The 22,182-nt window shown below is 48.8% G+C and overlaps 1 protein-coding gene across 5 annotated transcripts in view; it reads left to right on the forward strand.

The window, feature by feature from the left end:
• The window catches only part of PAX8 (paired box 8), a 61,780-nt gene extending 49,583 nt beyond the window's left edge, over positions 1 to 12,197 (forward strand). For all 5 annotated transcript variants that reach the window (XM_053588525.1, XM_053588528.1, XM_053588527.1 and 2 more), the window contains 3 exons: positions 2,649 to 2,750; positions 10,095 to 10,181; positions 12,003 to 12,197. In XM_053588525.1, the coding sequence (XP_053444500.1) occupies positions 2,649 to 2,750; positions 10,095 to 10,181; positions 12,003 to 12,079 (266 nt within the window). In that variant the 3' untranslated portion in view covers positions 12,080 to 12,197. The remainder of the gene's footprint in view (positions 1 to 2,648; positions 2,751 to 10,094; positions 10,182 to 12,002) is intronic.
• The last annotated feature ends 9,985 nt before the right edge of the window (positions 12,198 to 22,182 follow it).

Below are 22,182 nucleotides of genomic sequence, written 5' to 3' on the forward strand. Positions count from 1 at the left end.
TATGGTGAGAGGTAAGGATCTAATTTCATTCTTCTGCATATAGGTATCCAGTTTTCCATTTATTGAAGAGATTATTTGTCCCATGTATGTTCTTGGCATTCTTATCAAAGACATGTTCACTATAAATATGTAAATTTATTTCTGGGTTCTCTATTCTGTTCCATTAGTCTGTGTATCTGTTTTTATACCAGTGCCATACTGTTTTGGTTACTACTGCTCTGTAGTATAATTTAAAGTCAGGTAATGTGATTCCTCCAGTTTTTTTCTTTTTGCTCAGGGTGGCTTTGGGTATTCTGGGTCTTTTGTGTTACCATATAATTATGGGAAAGAGTGTGATGGTTGATTAGCAATGTCTGTCAAAGGCCTGAAAAGGATAGTGACCATGTAAATTTAAAAATTATTTTTTCTATTTCTGTGAAGAATGTCTTTGGTATTTTGATAAGAATTGCATTACATCTATAGATGTACATTACAGTAGTATGGATATTTTAGCAAAATAATTCTTCCAATCCATGAGTATGGAATATGTTTCCATTTTTGTATGTGCTCTTCAATTCTTTCATCAATGTTTTATGGTTTTCATTATAGATACTTTTACTTCTTTGGTTAAGCTCATTCCTAGGTACTTTATTTTATTTGTGGCTATTGTAAATGGGATTACTTTCTTGGTTTCTTTTTTAGATTGTTCATTGTTCGCATGTCAGAATGCCATTGATTTTTGTTGATCTTTTAATCTATACTTTACTGAATTTGTTTATCGACTCTAATAGTTTTAGGGTGGAGTCCTTAGGTTTCTGTAGATGTAAGATCATACGTATCATCTGCAAACAAGGATAATTTGACTTCTTCCTTTCCAATTTAGATACCTCTTATTTCTTTCTCTTGTTTAATTGCTCTAGTTAATTTAGCATTCTTGCTTTATGCTGTATCCCAATAGTTTTTAAAAGTGCCTACCTAGTGCATAGTACTTACTCAGTATTTGTTGAGTGAATTAATTATCTTTAGGCAATCTCTAGAAAGACAGGTAAGGAGGAGGTAGCCACTGTGGCATTCTTGACTTACATGTTTCATGGTACATACCTTCCCTTCCATCATTACTAGGCACCCCTTAAAGGGGCTGAGGTATGAAGGTCCCAGAGGCATTGATGAGAGGGAAGTTGGGCAAGTAGTGCCACAGAGGAGATGGACTTGGTAAGTTCGTTATCAGGAACTCATAGGTGGCCCATGTAAGTCCTAGAAGAAAAACACAATCCCCAACATGGAAGAGGCAAAAGACATTTGGGTAAAACGGTCATAATATAAGACAGTGGTTCTCAACCAGAGACAATTTTACCCCTACTCCTCCCTTTGAGGACATGTTTGGAGACATTTTTGGTTGTCACACAGAATGGATAAAAGCCAAGGATACTGCTAAACAACAAAGCATTAAGGGATTTGCCAGGGATACTGCTTACAACAAACAATTATGCAGCCCAAATGTCAATACTTCTAAGATTGAGAAACTCTGTAAATATCACTAAGACCAAGGATGACCAAATAATTCATCAAACTGGAGCATTTTTACAGTGAAATGGGTATTATTAAAATAAATATGCTAAGATGGTGGTCAACATCTGGGCAGACCTGGGGAAAACCAGGATATACTGTCACCTTGCCAAGAGTCTTTGGGTAAGGGAGAGTCTGGTCAGAGCCTGCAGAACATAGGGGTGTTGGGAGAGGGGCATATGTGAGGGATTATGTTTTCTGGCACATGGGTAAATGGGGAGAAGCTTGCCAGGTCAGGTGGTGGTATCCAGAATGGGAAGGTTTGACTTCTTGATGTAGAGAAGAGGCAGAGCCAGAGAAATGGAGCTTTTACAGAGCTGCCTTGGTATCAATGAGACAGCAATTTACTCACAAGTTGTAGATAAACCAAGAGAGATTAGTGTCTGGTTTGCTAAAAATGGTTCTTTTCAGAAATGAAATTGAGAAAGGTATAGCTCGTGGTCACATTTGAAAGCTAAATATCTCTCAGCCAGATTGCCTTCCTAGGGCAAGGATAGCTGATAGGTTTCATGCTCCTTGCAACTCTGATTGATCCACCTGGAAGGTCAAGCTGGGGATCAGGAGTTCCCTCCACTGAATGGGAAAGAGTGTGGTGGTTGATTAGCACTGTCAGTCAAAGGCCTGAAAAGGATAGTGGCCAGCCCTTGGGCCATATGCCTGCCACCACAGAGCCTTGTTCTTGATTGTCCTTAGAGCCGGGGCTGAAAAGCATGAGCTCTGAGCCAAGTGGCTTAGAGTGTGTTTGTTGAGGGCAGCTGTGCCTGCTTCTGTGCTGGGTGTCATGGGACATAACAAAGACCAGAAGACATAGCCCCCAGCCTCCAATACCATGACATTTTTGTGGATGAATAAGATAACATTCACGTAAATAAAACCACTGGGGAACGGGGAACAGTACAGGGCTGCAATAACAAGTACTGCCTGCACAGTGGAGCTGCGGAAGACCAGACAGAGGACACAAGCACTGGGCTCAGAGGAGGGTGGTGGGAAGACGTTTGGAAATTGGCTTTGGAAAGAGTGGCAGTGGCATGGGAGGAGAGTGAGACAATAAGGACAGGAGCCCCCAGTGCCCTAACTGATGACTGTTTGCTATATTTTTCCAGGGCGAGAGATGGTGGGGCCCACGCTGCCCGGATACCCACCCCACATCCCCACCAGTGGACAGGGCAGCTATGCCTCTTCTGCCATCGCAGGCATGGTGGCAGGTAAGGAGAGGGCATTGAAAAGAGGAAGTGTTGGTGGAGGGAGGGACAAGAGCAGATGGAATCATGTTGCATCCCATTCATAGATTTCCCAAAGGACATGGAAAGATGAACCTCAGTGGGCATCTTCTTGTAAACGCCTATAGACAGTGCCCCGGTGCAGACCTGGCTCTGTTGTTAACTCACCCCAGCTTGGTCTCTATGTTCTCAAATCCCCCACATTTCCCACCTTGAAGAAAAGGGATGGACTGAGACAGAACTGTGGCCAAATCCCCACTCCCTCACTTCTTCCAGGACTCAGTAAGCATAATGGAGCATCCTCTGAGGGTCAGTGAAAGGCTGCAGCCAAACACTAGCCCTGCCCTTAAGCAACCCTGACCTCCCAGCATTTAACTCTGGTGAATCTTAGTGACCCCTGCTGCAAATCCTGAGTATGAATGGTCTTGTTGATGGTGAGGATGAGGAGGGTGAAATGATTGAAACATACCCTCCATGCTCTACCCTGCCTGGGTAGGACTAAGGATCTAGGTACACTCAGGGTACTATTGAGTATGAGATAAGCTTGGAGTGTTTCTCTCTCCTCGTTTGGACTGTCTAGAAGTCCTGCCTGCCAGTCAATTGGATTTCTTTGTCTGCCAGTCATCATCCAGTGGTGATCCAGGGTGTAGAGATCTGGACAAATGAAGACAATGAGAATTTCTTTGGACAAGTCTCAGTCCTTTAGGATCCTCCCTAGGAGATGGATGGAGTAGAACTGAACCATATTCACCACCCAGATGGGCCTGGGGACCTGGAGGTTCTGAAAGGGACTCTGAATTCAGGACATCCGTGACCCCCATGCCAGACCTGGCCCAGGCTCCCTGTCTCTGACCCCAAAGACAGCACATTTGCCCAGACCTGCCTCCCTCCCTCCCTAGTAGGGGTTAATCTTTGCCAGCTGCCCACTCTGGGCACCCTGTGCAGAGGCAGGTGGGCTGGCTCTCCTGGGCAGAGCAAGGGGAGGGAGAAAGAGAGGGAGGAAAAAAGCTCCGTGCTCCCTGGGAACCTGCTGAGCTGGCACTTGTTGCTGCCTGGTTACCGTGGCGATGTGCTTAATGCAGCGTTGAAAATACAGAATACTGACTCCTCTCTCCCTCCTGGCCCTAGACTCCCTCCCTCTCTCCCTTCCTCTTCTGGAGCGTGAAATGAGATTGGTCAAGATAAAAAAGGAAAAGATTCGGTTATTTTTTTAAGAGTGTGGATAATGGGGCCTCTCAATCAAAATCCCAGGCTCCAGTCTGCTCCCCCATTCCCCTTCCAACCCCTCCACCTTCCCCTGCTGCCTGCTTAGAGGAGGAGGAAGAGACATAAAGCACAAGGCTTTTCTCTTAATTATGAATCATTCCCTGAGGGCAAGCCCAGGGCAAGGGGCTCCTGGGGCCCAGAGTCTGACCTATGAAGTAGCTGGAAGGCTTGGGCCTCTCATCAAAGGCCCCTGGAAAGACTTCATCAGGAGTGGGTGCTGTGAAAAAAAAAATAGCACAACTAAGACTTTGACTAGAAGTGAATTGCAAAAGGGAAGGGCTGCACCTTACGTAGTAGATGGGGTCCCAGTAAATTGCATGCAAATCAGTTTTCAGAAAATGCAATACCATTTAAATGAATCACCTGGTTCCTAGCCATTGTTCAAGTTAGTTCTTTTTTTTTTTTGAGACAGAGTCTCACCATGTTGCCTTCTGTAGAGAGCTGTAGCATCACAGCTCACAGCAACCCCAAACTCTTGGGCTTACGTGATTCTCTTGCCTCAGCCTCCCAAGTAGCTGGGACTACAGGCGCCCGCCACAACGCCTGGCTATTTTTTTGTTGAAGTCGTCATTGTTGTTTAGCAGGCCTGGGGCCGGTTCGAAACTGCCTGCCTCGGTGTATGTGGCTGGGGCCCCAACCACTGAGATATGGGCACCAAGCCTGCAAGTTAGTTATTTAGGAATTTTTTTTTGCTGAAAAACTATGTATTCCTCTCTTACCACTGCCTGTGATCTCCTAGTTGACTGCATGGGGATCCCTGCCATTCAAATCAATAAACTTTCACTAGGCACCTACTGAGTGCATGTTAGGCACATAAAAAATGCTTAAAGCAAGACATGCCAGTGACATTCATCAATCAATTGTGGAACGAAGGAAATGATCATTTATTGCGCATTCTGCATGCCTGGCCATTCATACATTCAACGTAATTTCTCATTTTATCCCCACTATAAGACTGAAAGGCTGATAAACTGAGACTTAGAAAAACAAAGCCATATGTTCAGGATCATAGCCATACAAAGTCACTGAGTTGTGCAAACAAAGGTCTTTGATTTCAAATTGAGGGCTCTTTGCATTACACTGCACTGCCTTTTACCATACCAGAAATAAAGACACAAGCTACAGCAAAGTGGTATAGGAAAAGGACTAGGACAGATTTCCCTTGTCTCTTTACCTCCTATTTGCCTTCTCTCTCTCTCTATCTCTTTTTTTTGGGGGGGTTCTGACCATAGTAATTCAGTTAATGACCCTCATATCAGCTCCAGATACATGGATCCATCTAACCATCTATTCATCCATTTATCTTTACGTATATTTTCCCCCATACATTCATGCATTTCCTATCTATCCTCCCATCCATTCTTTTTCTTTTCTTTTCTTTTTTTTTTTTTTTTGTTTCTGTTTTTGAAACAGTCTCACTCTGTTGCCTAGGCTAAAGTGCTGTGGCCTAGCTCACAGCAACCTCAAACTCTTGGGTTCAAGCAGTCCTCCTGCCTCAGCCTCCCATGTAGCTGGGATTATCAGCGTCCACCACCATACCTGCATTTTCCTATTTTTAGTAGAGGCGGGGTCTCACTCTTGCTTAGGCGGGTCTGTAACTCCTGAGCTCACGGGATTCTCCCATCTTGGCCTCCTGGAGTGCTAGGATTACAGGTGTAAGCCAACACACCTGGCATATCCTTCTATGCTTTCATCATCCATCCATCCACGTGACCATCTTCTTATTCATCTGTCTTTCTGTCTATCTATCCAACTTTCCATTTATCTATCAATCCATCCTTCCATCTATCCATTCACTTCCCATCTATCCTTTCATCCTTTCATCACTAATTCTTCTACCATCACACTTTCATCATCCTTGCATACTTCCATCCATTCACTACTTTTTCACTTAAAAAGAATACTGGTTGAGGATCTGTTATATGTGTTGCTAGGGGTACAGTAGTCAACAAGTCAAATTCCTCTATTCATGGAGCTTACAACCTAATAGTGGAGAGAAACAAGTAAAGGAATGAATGAATGTGATAATTCCAGATGGTGATAAATGCTATGAAGACAATAAAATGGGATGATGTAATAAAGAGCCACAGGGAAAGGAGATAACTACTTTAGATTGGGTGATGAGGGGAGGCCTCTGTGAGCAGGTGTTCAAAGTGGTCAGCCAAGTGATAAACTGGGGCAGACCATCCCTGGCCCAGAAGAACAGTGAGTGCAAAGGCCCTAAGGCAGGAACTAGTTTAGCGTGGTAGCACACAGAAAGAAGGCAAGTATGGCAAAGAATAGTGAGTGACTGGGGGAAGTGCCAAAGGAAAAGAGAGGTTGGCAGTGGTGGATCAACCTTTTTTTTTTTTTTTTTTGTAGAGACAGAGTCTCACTTTATGGCCCTCGGTAGAGTGCCGTGGCCTCACACAGCTCACAGCAACCTCCAGCTCCTGGGCTTAAGCGATTCTCTTGCCTCAGCCTCCCGAGTAGCTGGGACTACAGGCACCCGCCACAACACCCGGCCATTTTTTTTTTTTTGGCTGGGTCAACTTTTAAAAGGCAACTCAGTCTTCTGGGAAAATAGATTGTAGACAGTATGGAGAGATAGCACAGAGACTAGTTAGGGGATAGTTGCAGTAGTTCTTGCAAGAGGTAACTAGCTCAGACTAGTGAGCCAGCAGCAAAGGAGGAGAAAACACACTGAGGATATATTTTGGTGGTGGACCTAACAAAGCTTTCTGGAGAATTGGATATAGGGATGAGAAAATAGAGGGAAGAAGGATCACTGTTAGGTTTGGGCTTGGGAGACTGCCTGGCTGATGGAGACAAGTCTACTACACGTGGGAGGCCAGGAGAAGATGAGGGGCAGTGGGTGACAGGTGGAAAGCAAGAGTTCTATTGCGCCATGTTGCTTGGAAATACCCACGAAACACCCATTTTTAGTAAGTCAGTCGGCATATGATATGAGTCATGAAAGAATCCTGACTAGAGTATAAATTCAGCCACATACAAAGCTGTTATTTCATGCCAAGGGATTAGACAACATCACTAGAAAGAGAATGTGGATGGAGATTCACAGAAGGCTCGCTGTCCAAGCCTGGGGTCCTTCACCATCGCTTAGAGCTCTCACTGAGGAGGAACAAGCAAGGAGAGTGGGTAGGAAAGATAGTGACTCACGACACAGGCTATCACCAAGCCAGGGGCACAAACGGAGTGGTGAGCTAGAGTGATGAGCTAGAGGAAATTGTGGCCATAGAAGTGACCATAGGGATGTTGGGTTAGAGGCTGTGGGGATTTAAGGGGCCTGGCATTGGCCTGAGTGGAAGAAGTGAGCTGAGAAAGCAGGGAGCATGGGGCAGAGAAAGAGGCTGGTAGCTAGCGAGGGGCATGATGGTAGAAGGTAGCAGAGTATATTTGCAGGCTGAAGGGAGTGATGGACTTACAAGAGAGAGGCTGATGAAGCAAGACCAAGGGGACGATATCCCTGCCCCGGCTCCAGCTGTTCCCCCTTGCTATCCCCAGGGCTTGCCCACTGCCAGGGTGGCCTTCCATAAACGTGGGGACCGTTCTTGTGGCATGAGCAGGCAGATTGACAGATCTTGTGGTGGAAAGACGCCATCCACAGGACTGTACCACCTCCCAAGCTCCATCTCCTACTCTATCCTCCATGTGACTGAGGCAGATGGCTATTCAGGAAGTGGGTGTTAAATAAATAAATAAGTGGGTAAGTGAGTGAATGCATGGATGAGTGACAAAATGAGAGGACAAACACATTGTGTTTTCTGCCTCTCTTCCTTGCCCATTAGAGCTTGCAATGTTTGGCACTGGGTAGTGTGGGGTAAAGGCCTGGGGTCCTTGCTGTGTAGCCATTGTAGAACATGTTTCTTGCAAGGGAACGCTGAAACCATGAGATCTGGGCTACACAGGAACAATTCATATGGTGAGGTCTGAGAGAGCACTGGTGGGAACAAGGCACCAGAATTCTAGTTCAGGCTGTCATCAAGCATGTGGCCGTGGACAGATGTCTCTTTCTCTCTCTGGGTTTTAGCTTCCTCGTTTGTTAAATAGATGGTTGGATTAGATCATTTCGTGGTTAAACTTTCTTTCATTTTATTTATTTATTTATTTTTTTTTTTTGCTTTGTTTCCTTTCCACTCTTCCTTCTTTTACATGTGTTCTTTGCCTTGTCTGTCTTAGACTTAGTCCCTGCCCCTAACGAGATTACTGTGTTCTTACTGTGTACTGTCACTGGCTCCCTAGATATGGGGATGATCTCGGAGCCTTTCTCTGCTTCACATTCCTCCTCCTCACTTCCATCCCTCCTGTGCAACCCCTCTCTGGCAAGAGAGTTGTCCCACTGACAGAAACCCAGGCCTTAAGACTGGCTGGATGATGGATACAAGTGTGCATTGAGCTTCATTGTAGCACCTGTTTAATGGGAAAATAATAAAAGCTAACGTTTATAGACTGCTTCTTATACTCCACACATGGTGCTAAGCATTTAATGTGTATTATCTTGCTTAATTCTTTCCAAATCCCATGGTATAGAAACAATAATTTGTCTCATTTCACAGATGAAAACAAGATTCAGCTGGTGCCCGTAGCTCAGTGGGTAAGGCGCTGGCCACATACACTGGGGCTGGCAGTTTCAAACCCAGCCTGAGACAGTTAAACAACAATTGCAACAAAAAAAATAGTCGGGTGCCTGTAGTCCCAGCTACTTAGGAGGCTGAGGCAAGAGAATCGCTTAAGCCCAAGAGTTTGAGGTTGCTGTGAGCTGTGATGTTACGGCACTCTACCGAGTGTGACATAGTGAGACTCTGTCTCAAAAAAAAAAATATTCGGAGAGGCTAAGTGACCTGTCCTCCCTGGATGTGGGGAACAGGGATTTGACTCCAGACAGGCTGGCTCCAGAGCCAGGGAATTTCAAGCCTCCCCCCTTAGAGAGCCTGGAGTCTCTTCACAATCACAAATCAGTTTCTGAAAGACTGTGTGAACATTCATTGGATCTCAGGGCTGGCAGAAACCTGGCTTTGTCAATTGAATTGTCTCACAAGTGAATAAAGAGATTATCTAGAATTTAGAGTCAAGAGCCCTAAGGTGGAGCTCTACCCCACCATTTACCGATAGTGTGATTTTGAGGCAAACGGCTTAATCGTGCTGCACTCCAATTTCCTCTGCTATAAATTGGCAGTATGGATGACTAGTTCATAGGATGGTTGTGAGAATAAAGAGATGTCATGTGTAAGAAAGTACTTTACCAATGGTAGACTCTGTACCAAGGTGGTCAGCTTGACTTTGTTGTTTTTCTGTAAGGAAATTCATTCCTAAGTAATTTCTTTGGTAAATAACTCCTTTGGAAAAGTCAAGAATTCACTGACAGAAGGTGATCTAATTTACTTTGTGTAAATTCATGCACTGAGTTTGCTTAAAGTGGTGGACCTGCGATGCAACAACAAGGTTCTCAGAACAATTCCCCAGACACAACTTCTTAAAGAGGTGGGGCCCTCCAGGACCCTCCTTCCTCCCATTGCCTTATCCTTGGCACCTCCCCTCATCCCCAGTGGACACACACTCAACACACTTATGCCTAGGGAGGCTCAAAAGTTCATATATACTGATTCCCTCTGACCAGTAACCCCCTCACCTTGCTACACCCTCCACCCCAGGAAAGGCCCCTCTGCAGAAGGTTCGGGCAGCAGCAGGAGCAGCATTTAGAACTTGGGCCCTAGAGTCATACCATAGCTTCCAAACTTCACCAAACCCTCCAGCTGTGCCAGCTCCTGCAGATACCAGAGCCTCATTTTCTTCATCTGAAAAATGGGGATAATCATAACGTCTACCTCCTGGGTCTCCTGGGAGGGCTGCAGTGTGTTAAGACAGTGCCTCCAGTATCTAGGGGAAAGGATACTGCTCCAAATGACCCCAGACCAAGAGGGCAATACCCCTGCCCTAGCTCCAGCTGTCCCTCCTTGCCATCCCCAGAGCTTGCCCACTGCCAGCCCTGCAGACCTCTCCATACCCCAGCAACACATGGGTGCTGCCCACCTCACAGGCCTCTCCCCTGTGTGCCTCCAACAGGAAGCGAGTACTCTGGCAATGCCTACGGCCACACCCCCTACTCCTCCTACGGCGAGGCCTGGCGCTTCCCCAACTCCAGCTTGCTGAGTAAGTCCCTGGGGCTGCCAGGCCTTCTGCTGGGTGGGTTGGGGTGGGGTGGCATAGGGGCCCCAGGTTTCATGGAGGGCCTGGGAGGTGGGTGTTGTTTGTAATCAAAGAAGGTAACAGGAGGGCAGTGTGCCTGGTGGTTTGGGGAAAGAGGGAAGAAGGCCAGAGACTTCCTGGCATCAGTTTTCCTCCTGCTTTCCAAGGCCATGTCTATGGGATCTTTGTTTTGTCTAAGATTCAGAGTTTAAGACTTGAGGCCGAGGGCAGGGGTGGATTGGAAAAAAGCCTAAGAGAGGACCTCCTGCCTCTAGGGGCTTACAGTGCAATAGTGGTAGACACCAGCAAGCGGCTATCCTCCTTCCTGGAAACTGATTTTTTTTTTTTTTTTATTGTTATTGTTGGGGAGGAAACTGATTTTTTTAAGAATGCCACCTTGGACTTGGCACCTGTAGCTCAGCTGCTAGGATGCCAGCGACGTACACTGGAGATGGTGGGTTTGAATCCAGCCCGGGCCTGCCAAACAACAATTACAACTACAACCAAAAAACAGCTGGGCGTTGTGGCTGTGCCTGTAGTCCCAGCTACTTGGGAGGTTGAAGCAAGAGAATCTCTTAAGCCCAAGAGTTTAAGGTTGCTGTGAGCTGTGACACCACCACCACTGCACTCTACCCAGGGTGACACAGTGAGACTTTGTCTCAAAAAAAAAAAGAATGCCAGGCGGCACCTGTGGCTCAAAGGAGTAGGGCGTCAGCCTCGTATGCTGGAGGTGGCGGGTTCAAACCCAGCCCTGGCCAAAAACTGCAAAAAAAAAAAAAAAAAAGAATGCCACCTTGTTGCCTCTCCCCCCCCCCACCCTTTAACCATCTAAATGGCTCACAAATAATCATGCTTAGACAGTCACCCTTTGTTCCACCACATTCCCCATATTTGGTTTGAGATGCAGACAACTTTCAGGGTCGAGGTCCAGAGAGAGATTCAGGGAGCTTCCAGGCTGCCTTTCTCTCCTCTCTGGCCCTGAGACCCTGGGCTGGGAAGAGAAGTTTTTTAGCAAAGCAAGCCCCACAGCTAGGGGACTGGAGGGATCCCACTAGAGCCTCCTTGAGTGGTGGCCATGGGGATGTCAGAGCAAATCTGAGTCAGAGAGAAGCAGTGGCCCAAGGGTGGCCAATGTTGTGGGGTCACAGTCTGGCAGGACCATCCAGTCCCCAAGACCCCCTCTCTTCGCATTAGCTCGTGGTGTTCCAGAAATAACTGGGAGGGTGGATGACTTGAGCTCTACTTGCCCAAAGAGGTCAACACCAAGCCACCTTTCTTTCAGTTTCACCAGAAAGGATGAGACACACTGGGGTCAGGAGCCTTCCTCCTGAGCCTCCCCAGGCTGCCCACCCTGTAAGTGTGCAGAGTGTCTGAAGGCCCTTCAGGCACTAATGTTTTAAGGGGAAGATTCTCTGTCCTGGCACTGTTTAGGCAAGGCTGGGGAAGACGCCCAGGACATCCCCACCACCAGTGTGTTTGGCTCTTTGGGGTTCCACAGTCACCTACTGCCTCCTGCCCCCTCCCTAAAACCAGGGTATGGAGGGTCAGAGAAGTCTTAGGGGAAGGGACAAGAAGCAACTATTCTCATTCTGGCCAGAAACTCAAAGGTGAGGCCAGAGGAGGAAATAGGACTAGAGAGGAGTTAATCTTTGATGATCAGATAGGCCAGAGGGATGAATGATTAACTTGTGTTGTCTTAAAGGTCAGCAGATGCAGGGAAGGCTGTGGTGCAATTTCCCCTTCTGACCGGCAGTGTTGTTGTTATTTTTTTTTTAACGTGTCCAGGTTCCCCATATTATTACAGTTCCACATCAAGGCCAAATGCGCCGCCCACCACTGCCACGGCCTTTGACCATCTGTAGTTGCCATGGGGACAGAGGGAACAACCAAGCAACAGGAGGACTCAGCCTGGGACAGGCCCCAGAGAGTCGCACAAAGGAATCTTTATTTATTACATGAAAAATAACCACAAGTCCAGCATCACAGCTCACTCCCTGTGTGGTTAATTTAATGAACCATGAAAGACAGGATGACCTTGGAAAAGGCCAAACTGTCCTCCAAGACTCCCTAAGGAGGGGCAGGAGTCCCAGGGAAAGAGAACCATCCCATTCTGAAAAAGACAAAATTGGAGAAGAAATGAGGCCCCCAGCTGGAACCACAAAGGAGAGAAGCGGGAGCACCCCGGGAGGGGGGATTGAGGACCTAGTGATTGGCCCTTGCCTGGGCCCCAAGGTGTGCACAGGGTGGGTACCTCCAAGGCCCTGTGGTCAACACTGCTCTAGAAGTTATGGAGTGTAAGCACTTCCTTCCAGCCCGCAAGTCACAGCCTGGAACCGAAGCTCTCCCCACCAGCCACCCTGGAGTCACCTCCCTCAGCTCTGCTAGCTCCAAACTCAAGGTTCTGGCTGTCCTCCTTGCCAAGGGCTGGGATGAGTCAATCAAAAACTCCCAGCCATCAGCTGACCTTCCTTTGCCTACTGCTGTGATGTGTGAGCACCACCCCAGGTTCTTCTACAAGTGGGTTATCCCTTTGGCAGCTGCCAACAGCCAGGCCAGCCTCAAGTGTCATGAGACAGACATTCCAAAGGGCCCTGGCCCCTCAGAGGTGAGGTGCAGATCTGCCCCAGGCAGAACCAGGCACAATTTCAGGGGACCCACTTCCCCTTCCCGAGAGCTCCTGCCAAGCCAAGCCAAGCGTGCTTCCTGTAGCTCAAGCCTACCAGCTACTGAAGAGATTCCCAGGCAACCCCCTGAAGCCAGCAGTGGAAGTTCCCTCTCTGGCTCCCCGCAGCTCCTGCCCGCAAGGCCTGACTGTATATACTGTAAATGAAACTCTGTTTGGGTCAAGCTTCCCTCTTTCCACCCCCCCCAAGACTTTGGCCTCTGAGTGAATTGTCTCCCTACCGTGTTGGGCTTCTCTCCTTGATGCTTCTTTCTTTTTTAAAGACAACCCACCATTGCCACATGACTCAATAAACCATTACTCTTCATCTCAGGCTTTGAGGTTGGCTGGGAAAGGAGACACCTCAGGGCTCCTGAGAAGCTCAGAGCTAAGCAGCCTGCAAACTTACTTTGGCACTGTGGGTTGGAAGGAACTATTTAGTGTTCCAGAGTCCTGACTTGGCATCCTCACCCGCCCCTTAATAGATGTTTAATGCTTGGTACATCACTTAGCCTAGTTTTTGAGTTCTTTAATGCTGAAGTCTGAGGCTGGCACAATGCCAGGCCAATCAGAGACTCCACATAGGTGGTTGTGTTGTTATTAACAGGAAGCCAAAGAATCAGAGGGTAGGTTGGTGAAGGATCCAGAGATAGCTGTAAAGTGGAGGCCACATAAACAGCTCTGGTGGCTCTTGCAGTGGGAAAGGAGAGAAGAGAGAAATGGGCTCTCTTGTGTGCCAGGCACAGTGTGGAGAGCTTCATAGAACTTACATTGGAATTGGCCCCATTTTGTAGATTAGGAAACTGAGACTTAAGAAATAATGAAATTGCTTGCCCATGGTAGTCCTCTTACCCTGAGTCCAGCACATTTGCCCTACATCATAGAACCCTCATCAGGGATGTCAGAGTGTTCTAGACCCAAGGGAGTTTCTGGAGCTGCCACTGAGGATCTAATTTCCTATGGTTTGGTCCCAGAAATTTGACCTGAATGCAGGAGATCCAAATGTAGAGGGGCCCAGAGGGGGTGAGGGAAGCTGCAGAGACTTAGGACAACTACCTCCAAAAAGTTTATGAGATGCAATGTGACAGCAGGGGCTCTGCCCTCAGCAGAGTGCCTGGCCCACAGGAGGCTGTGTGCTGTGTGGAACCCCGCTATATGGGACCCAAGTGGAATAAGGGGTGGAGGCCTGAAGCCTAGATGTCCAGGTCAATGTGGGCAGCTGGGCAGACAACTCTGGGATTGAACCAGGTGAGAGGGGCCAGGAACTCCAAGTCTGAGGGGCCAAGAGACAGGGCTGTTACCTCTTAGGCTCCCAAAAGGAGAAGCTGGGGTACTCCTGGACATGGCATGAGAATCATTGACCCTGGGGGAGCCCTTCCATGAAGAAGATCCAAGCCCAGGATCTGAGGGGATCAAGATGAGACTGGTTTTTCAGTGACAGGACTTCCCTCCTGTCAGTCAGAAGGGGAAGCAGCAGGACTCTGAATCCCATTGTATCCAAGTCTCTTCATGATCCCAAACTCTGGGTTCATGAGGCCCTAAGACCATCCCCACCAGGTTCTAGGGCCACAGCGAACCCCCACCCCTGAAGTACTTGGAGATGCATGGCATCTCAGAAGTCTGCCTAGCCATCCTTTGTGTTTGCAGCCAAAATCACTCTGGGAATACCCTTGCAGGCCCTTTCTACCTCACAACAACCAAGGGACTTGGGCTGGGCCTTTGCTATGACCATGGTTCCAAACTCACCTTCCTTTCTTTAAGGTGGGCTGGATGGGCATCCGAGGACACAACTCAGAGCAGGAGACTTTGGTAACTGTGGGCTGTGACCCAAGTGCAATGGGTCCTGGATAGTACCTACCTGGATGTTCTGTCCATGGTCAAGCTGAAGGTCCCCTTTGAGGCTCAGAAAATATAGTCATTTGTATATTGAGCAAGAGAAAGATGATTCGAGGTGCCCCAGCACTGGGGTTATTGTTGGGAGAAGCCAGAGTGGCACAGGAAGGGGGTGTGGCAAAGAAAGTAGCCTTGTGAGGACAAGGGACGCTACTAAGCCTGAGCTGGCAGGCCACTTTCACCTGGCCGCATGTGACCAGGGGTGAGAGGTGCAGGTGTTGGCAGGAGAATAGGAGATGAGGCATGGCCTGAGACATTCCCAAGGCATCAAGGTCCTCCCATACACACTGCACTTGAAAGACTCCATTTCACTATCTGTGCAGAGAGACCACCTTTGCTTCCAGGCAGCTCTCCCTGGTCCATCATCCTCACCCCTCCTCCTCTGGACCAGCACAGCTCGCCCAGCCCAGCATGTTAGGGGCTTACAGGAAAGCCGTATGGACCAAAAAGCCCCAGCAGGGTGGTGGGTTTCTTGTTGGAAGAGGGAGCAGCTCAAACCTGGCTTGGGGTCCACCAGATGGGCAGGCAGAACTGCTGGAACCACTGGTCCCTACCCTACAGCTTCGGGTGTGGGGTTGGGAGAGCTGGGTGCCTCCACAGCCAGAGCAGGCTATTTCCAGCCTCTTTTCTCTTCCCACCTTCTCTCTCTTCTCCAATATTCTTGCCATGTGATTTGTTACCAAGAAATTTTCTGCCCCATGTGTGCTAGACACACACTCAACCCCCAAGACAACCTCAGGCAGGAGGAGTTAGTGGCCACAGTCTCCAGATGGGGCACAGGATACTAGAAAGGTTTAGGCCCTTGCTAAGGTCTCCCCACACCACCTGCCCTCATCATCCTCCTACTGCTGTCACCCAACACACACACACACTTCCTCCCATCCATACCAACATACATCTTTAAAACAATGCCACTGTCTTTGCCCCTTGGGGGTGGCCAAAGGAGGAGGGGCATTGGAGACCTCAGTGCCCATGGTCAGCATGTGCTTCAGCAACCGCCCTGTCAATCAGCAGCAGATGAAGAACAGGAGGCTAGGAAGGTTTAGGTGGGGACGGTGGCTCCCTTCCAGTCCCCTCCTTTTCTTCACCCATGTCAGTCTCAGAAGCTGTAAACAGCCTTCAAACAGGCTTTGTTTCTTCCTGAGTACAAATTGCATGCACTTGCTTCTCAGATTCTGAATATTGGTCCCGTTTTACTTTGCACTTAGGGAAACTGAGACCAAGAGGTGACTTGACTTTTCTAAGGTCATTCAACTAGTCAGCAGAGAGACCTACCCTTTATCTGAGGCCTACTCTGCATTCTATTTTAAGGCCGTGGCCAGGCTTCTGCAGAGACCTCAGGCACCTTTCACTGGGTGGAAAGGGACAGAAGTTACTTAGGCAGTTAGGGCACGGCCACATGCTCCCACCTTGGCAAATAGCCCTGGACGGAGGAGCACAGGGGCCAGGCCAAGCTGCGCCATGCTGATTCCCTCTATCCCCCTCTATCCATGGCCCTAAATCTCCCCATAGGCTCACCACTCCCCAACATTTAGGATCATGAAGCTTCTCCATCTTCTACAGGGCAGCCGTGGCTCCTCTGCCCCAGGTTGTTACCTTCCAATGTGGCCACGGAGGGGCCATGGCTGTGATTTCAATAGAAGAACTTGCAGTCCCACAAAGACATCTCTCTTTCACCTGTTTCACTTTCCTTTGTTCACTTCTTCTAGTCTCTGATTATTCTCCTTCTTCTGCTGTCCCTAAAACAATTATTCCTTTCCCCCTCCCTTCCAGAGACCTTAGTGCCTCCAGGGCTCTGAACAGTGAGGGAGAAAAGGAATGTTTGTGAAGAGCTTCTGGATCATGAATGTGTTCAGGAAATTCCAGGAAGCACCCTTCTCCCCCTTGCCATCTCCCCCTTCAGCTTCTTGCTTTTTTCATTACTTTCTCCTGTTCCTTGGGTTCTTTGGGGGCCTCTGGGACCCAGACACTAGAGGTCGTTCCTTCGTGGGTGGCAGACACCTGTCCCTACAGCTCCTCTCTCTCTCTCTCTCTCTCTCACACACACACACACACTGCCACCATCAGTGCCATCCCCTCCCTGCATGTTCCCTCCTGTCCTGCAGGCAAAACCAGGGTGCCCACTTCTTCCCCAAAGAAGCTGTAGAAGACAGGCAGGGTGACAGGTCTTCACCCTGTCCCCCTGCTCTGGTCAGCATCCTCCCCTGGACAGCACCCTTTCTCCTACCCTTGAGACGCAGCAGGGCTAAGGCCCCACTGTGGAGAGGCTGCCTGGAGTGTTGGGGTGGGGGGCTCAGGCAAGGTGGAGGTGGCAAGTGGGGCTTTGGGTGGGGGGAGAAGGGGTGGTGGGAGGCCAGGTCCTCTGCATCTGTGCCCTGTGGCAGCCGGCCAGGCTGTGGAGTGAAGCGCTGCCTGCGGCTCTCCCAGGGAAATGTGATTTCCCCCTGAGTGAAGCGGACTGTGCAGTGTGGAAATTGGCTCTTTTCTGAGTGAGCTGCTGCTGTGGCTGCGGAGTCGGGGCGGGCCGACTGGCCCCTGGAGTGAGCCGGGAGCAGCCATGTGCTGAGAACTCATTAGGGATAAATCAAACTCGTAACAGCATGAAGCCAACCCCCTCCCACACTGCACCTCCTTTTCCCACCCCTTTGAGACCTCCCCCCCCAACTTCCCTCCTGCTCCCTGGTGCTCTCCCCACTAGAATCCTTCCTGCCTTCTCCCCAGTCAAGGCACCCTCCCCCCAGCAGAGATACACTACCCCAACCACGGCATCCCCCAGCCAAGGCACCTCTCAGCCAAAGTGTCCCCTGCCAAGGCACCCTCCCCGCAGCCAAGGCATCTTGCCCCCCTCAAGTTCCAGAAGCCCAAGCCCGTACACCTGCACACAACCACACAGGAGCACACACGCCCCCCGCACCTTCTGCCCAAACTCAGGGAGCATCCCTGACTGAGACACAAGTTCATTTACCAATACAGCTTTTTTCAATTATTTTTTTATTTCAAATTAATATAAAGGTACAATTTTTTAGGTTATATTGTTCTCACTTCCAGAGTAAAGTTCCAGTTGTAAAAAGCCCTTCACCCAGGGGGCGTGTTACACACCCTCACAATGTGCATATTAGGTGAGATCCCGCCTCGTGCCCTCCCTCCTTCTGCCAATCAGTTTTTCGATTATTTTATGTTTGCTTTTGTTGGTGGCGGTGGGGGCACTGGTAAGGAGCATAACTGGAAGCCACAGGCCTTGTGAGAAGCCCAGAGCAGGAGCCCACCGTCCAGGCCCACTTTTCTCCCACCTCGGTCCCATCATTCCCTGACCCGGCTCCTGCAGGGACCAGGGACCAGCTACTTTGGGTCCCCTACATATTTTCCCGGAGATGAGAGCCCCCTGAAGGCTTAACTACAGCAGGAAAGAAATTGTCCATGAAACAGACAAGCTTGGTCAGAATGGAAACTCATTTCTCTACCACAGGAGAAAAGGAAGAGAAAGAGAAAGGGAGGAAGAAGGAAGGGAAAGGCCTACCTCACTATCTCTGGGTGCTCGAGAAGGTGATGGAGGTTTCTGCCTGTGTAAGTGCAGCCATTTGTTCCCTACAAGCACCCTCTTTGCTGATCCTGGGGAAAGGGACCTCTGTTATTCTGAGTTTGTGGGTGTGTTAGAGCCTGTAGTTACTGTCACAACAACACCCTGTCATCACCTTTGTTTACCCCCTTAAAAAGAGTGGCTGAGTGATGTTGCTAAAAGGTCCCAGGTCTGGAGTGCAGGGTTGTGACTCCATTTCTGTTGCCTCCCTGCTAGTGACCCCAGGGGACTCCCTAGTTTCTTCAACTGTAAAATGCGTGGCTTATGCCAGAGTGATACCTAGCCCTAACACTGTGGCACGATAGTGACCTGGGTCAGTGAAAAGCATTAAGTCTTCATCTGATTGGCTGAAATATAAGCTCTCTCTCTCTCCCAGATTCCCCAGTGATTTTCCATCAGGTAAACACCCTATTTTCATGTTTGAAATCTGGGCTATGTTTGGGGTTGGGAGTGGCTTTTGGTGCCTCCACCCACCCACATAGGAGCTGGGGTCCTGACTCAACTTGCTACAACTAAAGCCAGGCTCTCAAAGGATTACAGGATAGGACTGAGACCAGAGGGGTGGGGCTAGCAAGCCCTAGTCACCGCAGGCTGATGTAAGGAAGCTGCTGCAGCCCTCCCATTGACTGCCTCATCCATTTACAAGTCTTTCACCAGCCACCTGCTCTAAGCCATTCCCTTGAGTAGGCACCTCAGAGAAAACAAGATGAGCTAGGTAGGATACCCACCTCCAAAAATAAATAAATAAGTAAAACTTAGAGGTGAGATTGTATAAAACTGTAGAGCAAGATAAGAAAGAAATGAGGTTTAAGGGAGCTGCATCTGAAGTGCTGTTGGATGTCAGACAATGGTTGCCAAGTCCTTCCTGCCCATCCAGGCCTTTTTTGGGAGTCCTGCCTTCTCCAACACCAGCTGCTGGGAACACCAACTGCAAACCCTAAATCTCAGGCCTTAGAGCCACTCCCTACTCTCCCATGCTTGTAAGTGCTGGGCAAGAAAGAATCAGACACCCCCTTGAACTATAGTCTGGTCACCCCCTCTTCCTGCCTCGCCCCAGCCCTGGCTAACTGGATGGGAGCCTAGAGCTGGAAGGCCTGAGCCTCTTTCTCAACTGCTGCTTTGTTCCTTCACCTGGATGGAGGAGGAAGGTGGTGCTTAAGGCCTGAAGACAGACCAAAGGCTGGTCCCCTTCTTTCCATCTTGATGGTCCCCTGCACCCGGGTAGGGCCAACCCAACTCCCTGACCCAGGACTGAACGGCATAGAGGGAGAGAAGGCTCCTCAGTGGGACAGTGCGAAATGACAAGCACAGGAGAGGTGGGGACATAACCTGGTTGTGAGTTGTGGGACCCTGGGGGTGGTGACAGTGAGTCAGGTCTTGGGGACAGGACTCACTTTCATGATTCCCTCTGCCATGTGCATTTTTTCAGAGCCCTCACTTAGTGGAAGGGGGAGGGAGGGCCTAAAGGAACTGAAACACAATGATGGGAGGTATGGTCCCCAGATGCCCCACAGGAGGAGGGAGGGAAGAAGAGAGGGAATTAGAGGAAGGGGGAGCAGATGCCTCCTCCCAGCCAGCCTGTAAGGAGGTGCTGAGAGTGGGCCCAGACCCAAGCCAAGGCTCAGGGCCCATCTGAGCATGTCGCCTGCTAAGGAGGAGCGGAGGCGGGGGAGGGGAGGGCGGGGAGGTGAATAAATAATAGGAAATAAAACTTCATGAAGCAGAAAATAAAAGGCAGATTATACAGATGTGGCAATTTGAAGGATCATTGCCTCTGTCCTCTTTTTAACTGCTGCATCTGGAGTTTTGAAGCAGCTTATCCCCTCCTTCCCTCTGTTAAGTCCCTGCCTGGCTAGAGGCCCCCATGGGGCCAAGGCACGCATGGGGACAGCACCTCAAATGCTTCAAAGGCCGGTGGCATTTCCTAGCACCATGCGTGGCTGCCCAGCCTGGGAGGGGCTTGTGGGCAATGGGGCAGGGGTAGAAGTGTGGACTGGGTATATGGAGGTAAAGCTCTGAGCAGGTGTGGCTAAGGCTTGCTGGTGAGCGTGAGTGTGGGTGAGGGCCACATTGGGTAAGGGGGGGTGAGCCTGCACCATCAGGAATAGGGTGAGGATATGTGTCAGGCCTTAGGAAGGGGACCCCCAGCCAGTGGGAGTCTGGCTGACTGTCAGCTGGAGGATGAGACCTAAGTCTCTGCAGCTTCTTTCTGCTGTTCATCAAAATTCATTTGTTAAGCTTCAATTTGACACTCTGCCAGGTGCTATACAAAAAGACATGGTCCCTGCCCTTAAGGAATTTTCAACCTACAACACACACACTAACATTTTGTTTATTTTATTTTAAATATTAATGTATTCCCCACCTTGTTCCAGGGAGGATTTGAGATAGCTCATAGGAAATGCATGCAATAAATTAGTAAACTACAAATAGAAAAGAAAGCATTAGGACCACAGAAAACATACCACGGGTGTAAAGTGGGCCCTTGGCTGGAAATCAGCCTCAGTCTCTTGGTGGTCAAGTAGAAGAGCTATCACAGTCATGTATATGGCTCTTATTCACAAGATAACAATATGTCAGTTCTCAGGAAACACAGCACTTTCCCTAGCACTTGGCTGTGAAGGATATTACTCACCTTAGCCCCAGCAAAGGAGACTAACCACAGATAATGGCCTCAAAAACACAGTAGCAAATTCAAGTCCAGTTTCCCAGGGCTATCTCAGGTAGTGTCCAGCAGGGAGAGCTGAGGCAGTCACTCCCAACCCCTGATCAGTTGGAGCATTGAAATCCAGAAAATCTTAAACAAAGAAGCACTCTGTATCCTTCAACTCTCCCTTCAGCATTGGTACTTCATGTGGGTTTTGGACCACAGACTAGCCCATGGCACGAGCAGAGTCTCAGAAGTTAGGGTTCTAAGCTTGGTCAGGTCAGGGTGGTGAATGGGTGCCTATAGTGGAGAGAAGGCTGGGGGACATGGGCCAGACTGTTCAGCAACCCTGAACAGGGGAGGTGTCCCTTCTCCAGCCACGTACCTCCTTCTGACTCTGTGTCATACCATAGATGAGGATAATGAGATCAGAAAACCAGAAGCTTCTACCCTGATACCAAAGATGAAGCAAAGGCCCATCTGAGTCTTGTGTCTCCTTACTGGTATATTGTCTTTTAGAGAAATGGATAAATCACTGCAGAATTATTCATAAAAGCAGGGGAGTCAGAAGAGGACAAGTTTTGGGGAGATGACACTAAGTTGAGTCTTACAAGGAATAAGAAAGCCCTTTGCAGGACAGTACTTTATAGTCTCTAAGAAGATTTATTGAGGGGCCACATCTTACAGTTAGAACTCCAGGTCTAAAGTGTAGAACAGAGGTCAGAGCTGAGGCTTCAACCAGAAACTCCCCTAAGGCCCTACAGTCAGCCAAGTAAGATCTCTGAGGCTACATGCTGTGGAAAGACTCAGTTCAGAGGTGGGAAGAGGAGCAAGAAAGAGTAGTAGAAAAGACAGAAAAAGACCAGCAAGACAATAGAAGAATCAGGAGAATGTGGAGTGCTGTAGGCCCTACAGGAGGACAAAGTTTTAGCAGGCTCTAGGAATGCAGTGGAACCCAACAACCCCACTTCCTTCTCTTGGGAAGCTTGTGTTGCTCTGAGAGTGGAGAAAAGGGAAAGGAGGGGAAAGGAGAGGTAGGGAGGAAAGCTGTTTGCATCTCTACAAAATGCGGATAAAATGGGGGAAAAGTTATATTTTTGATGTGACAAAGAGTATCTGGAGGAAAAAAAACCTAGGAAGGCAATGTGGAGGAAACATCATCTAGATAGTGGTTATCTAGTACCTC

The sequence above is a fragment of the Nycticebus coucang genome, chromosome 4 (genome assembly GCF_027406575.1).
Source record: "Nycticebus coucang isolate mNycCou1 chromosome 4, mNycCou1.pri, whole genome shotgun sequence".
Classification (NCBI taxonomy): Eukaryota; Metazoa; Chordata; class Mammalia; order Primates; family Lorisidae; genus Nycticebus; species Nycticebus coucang.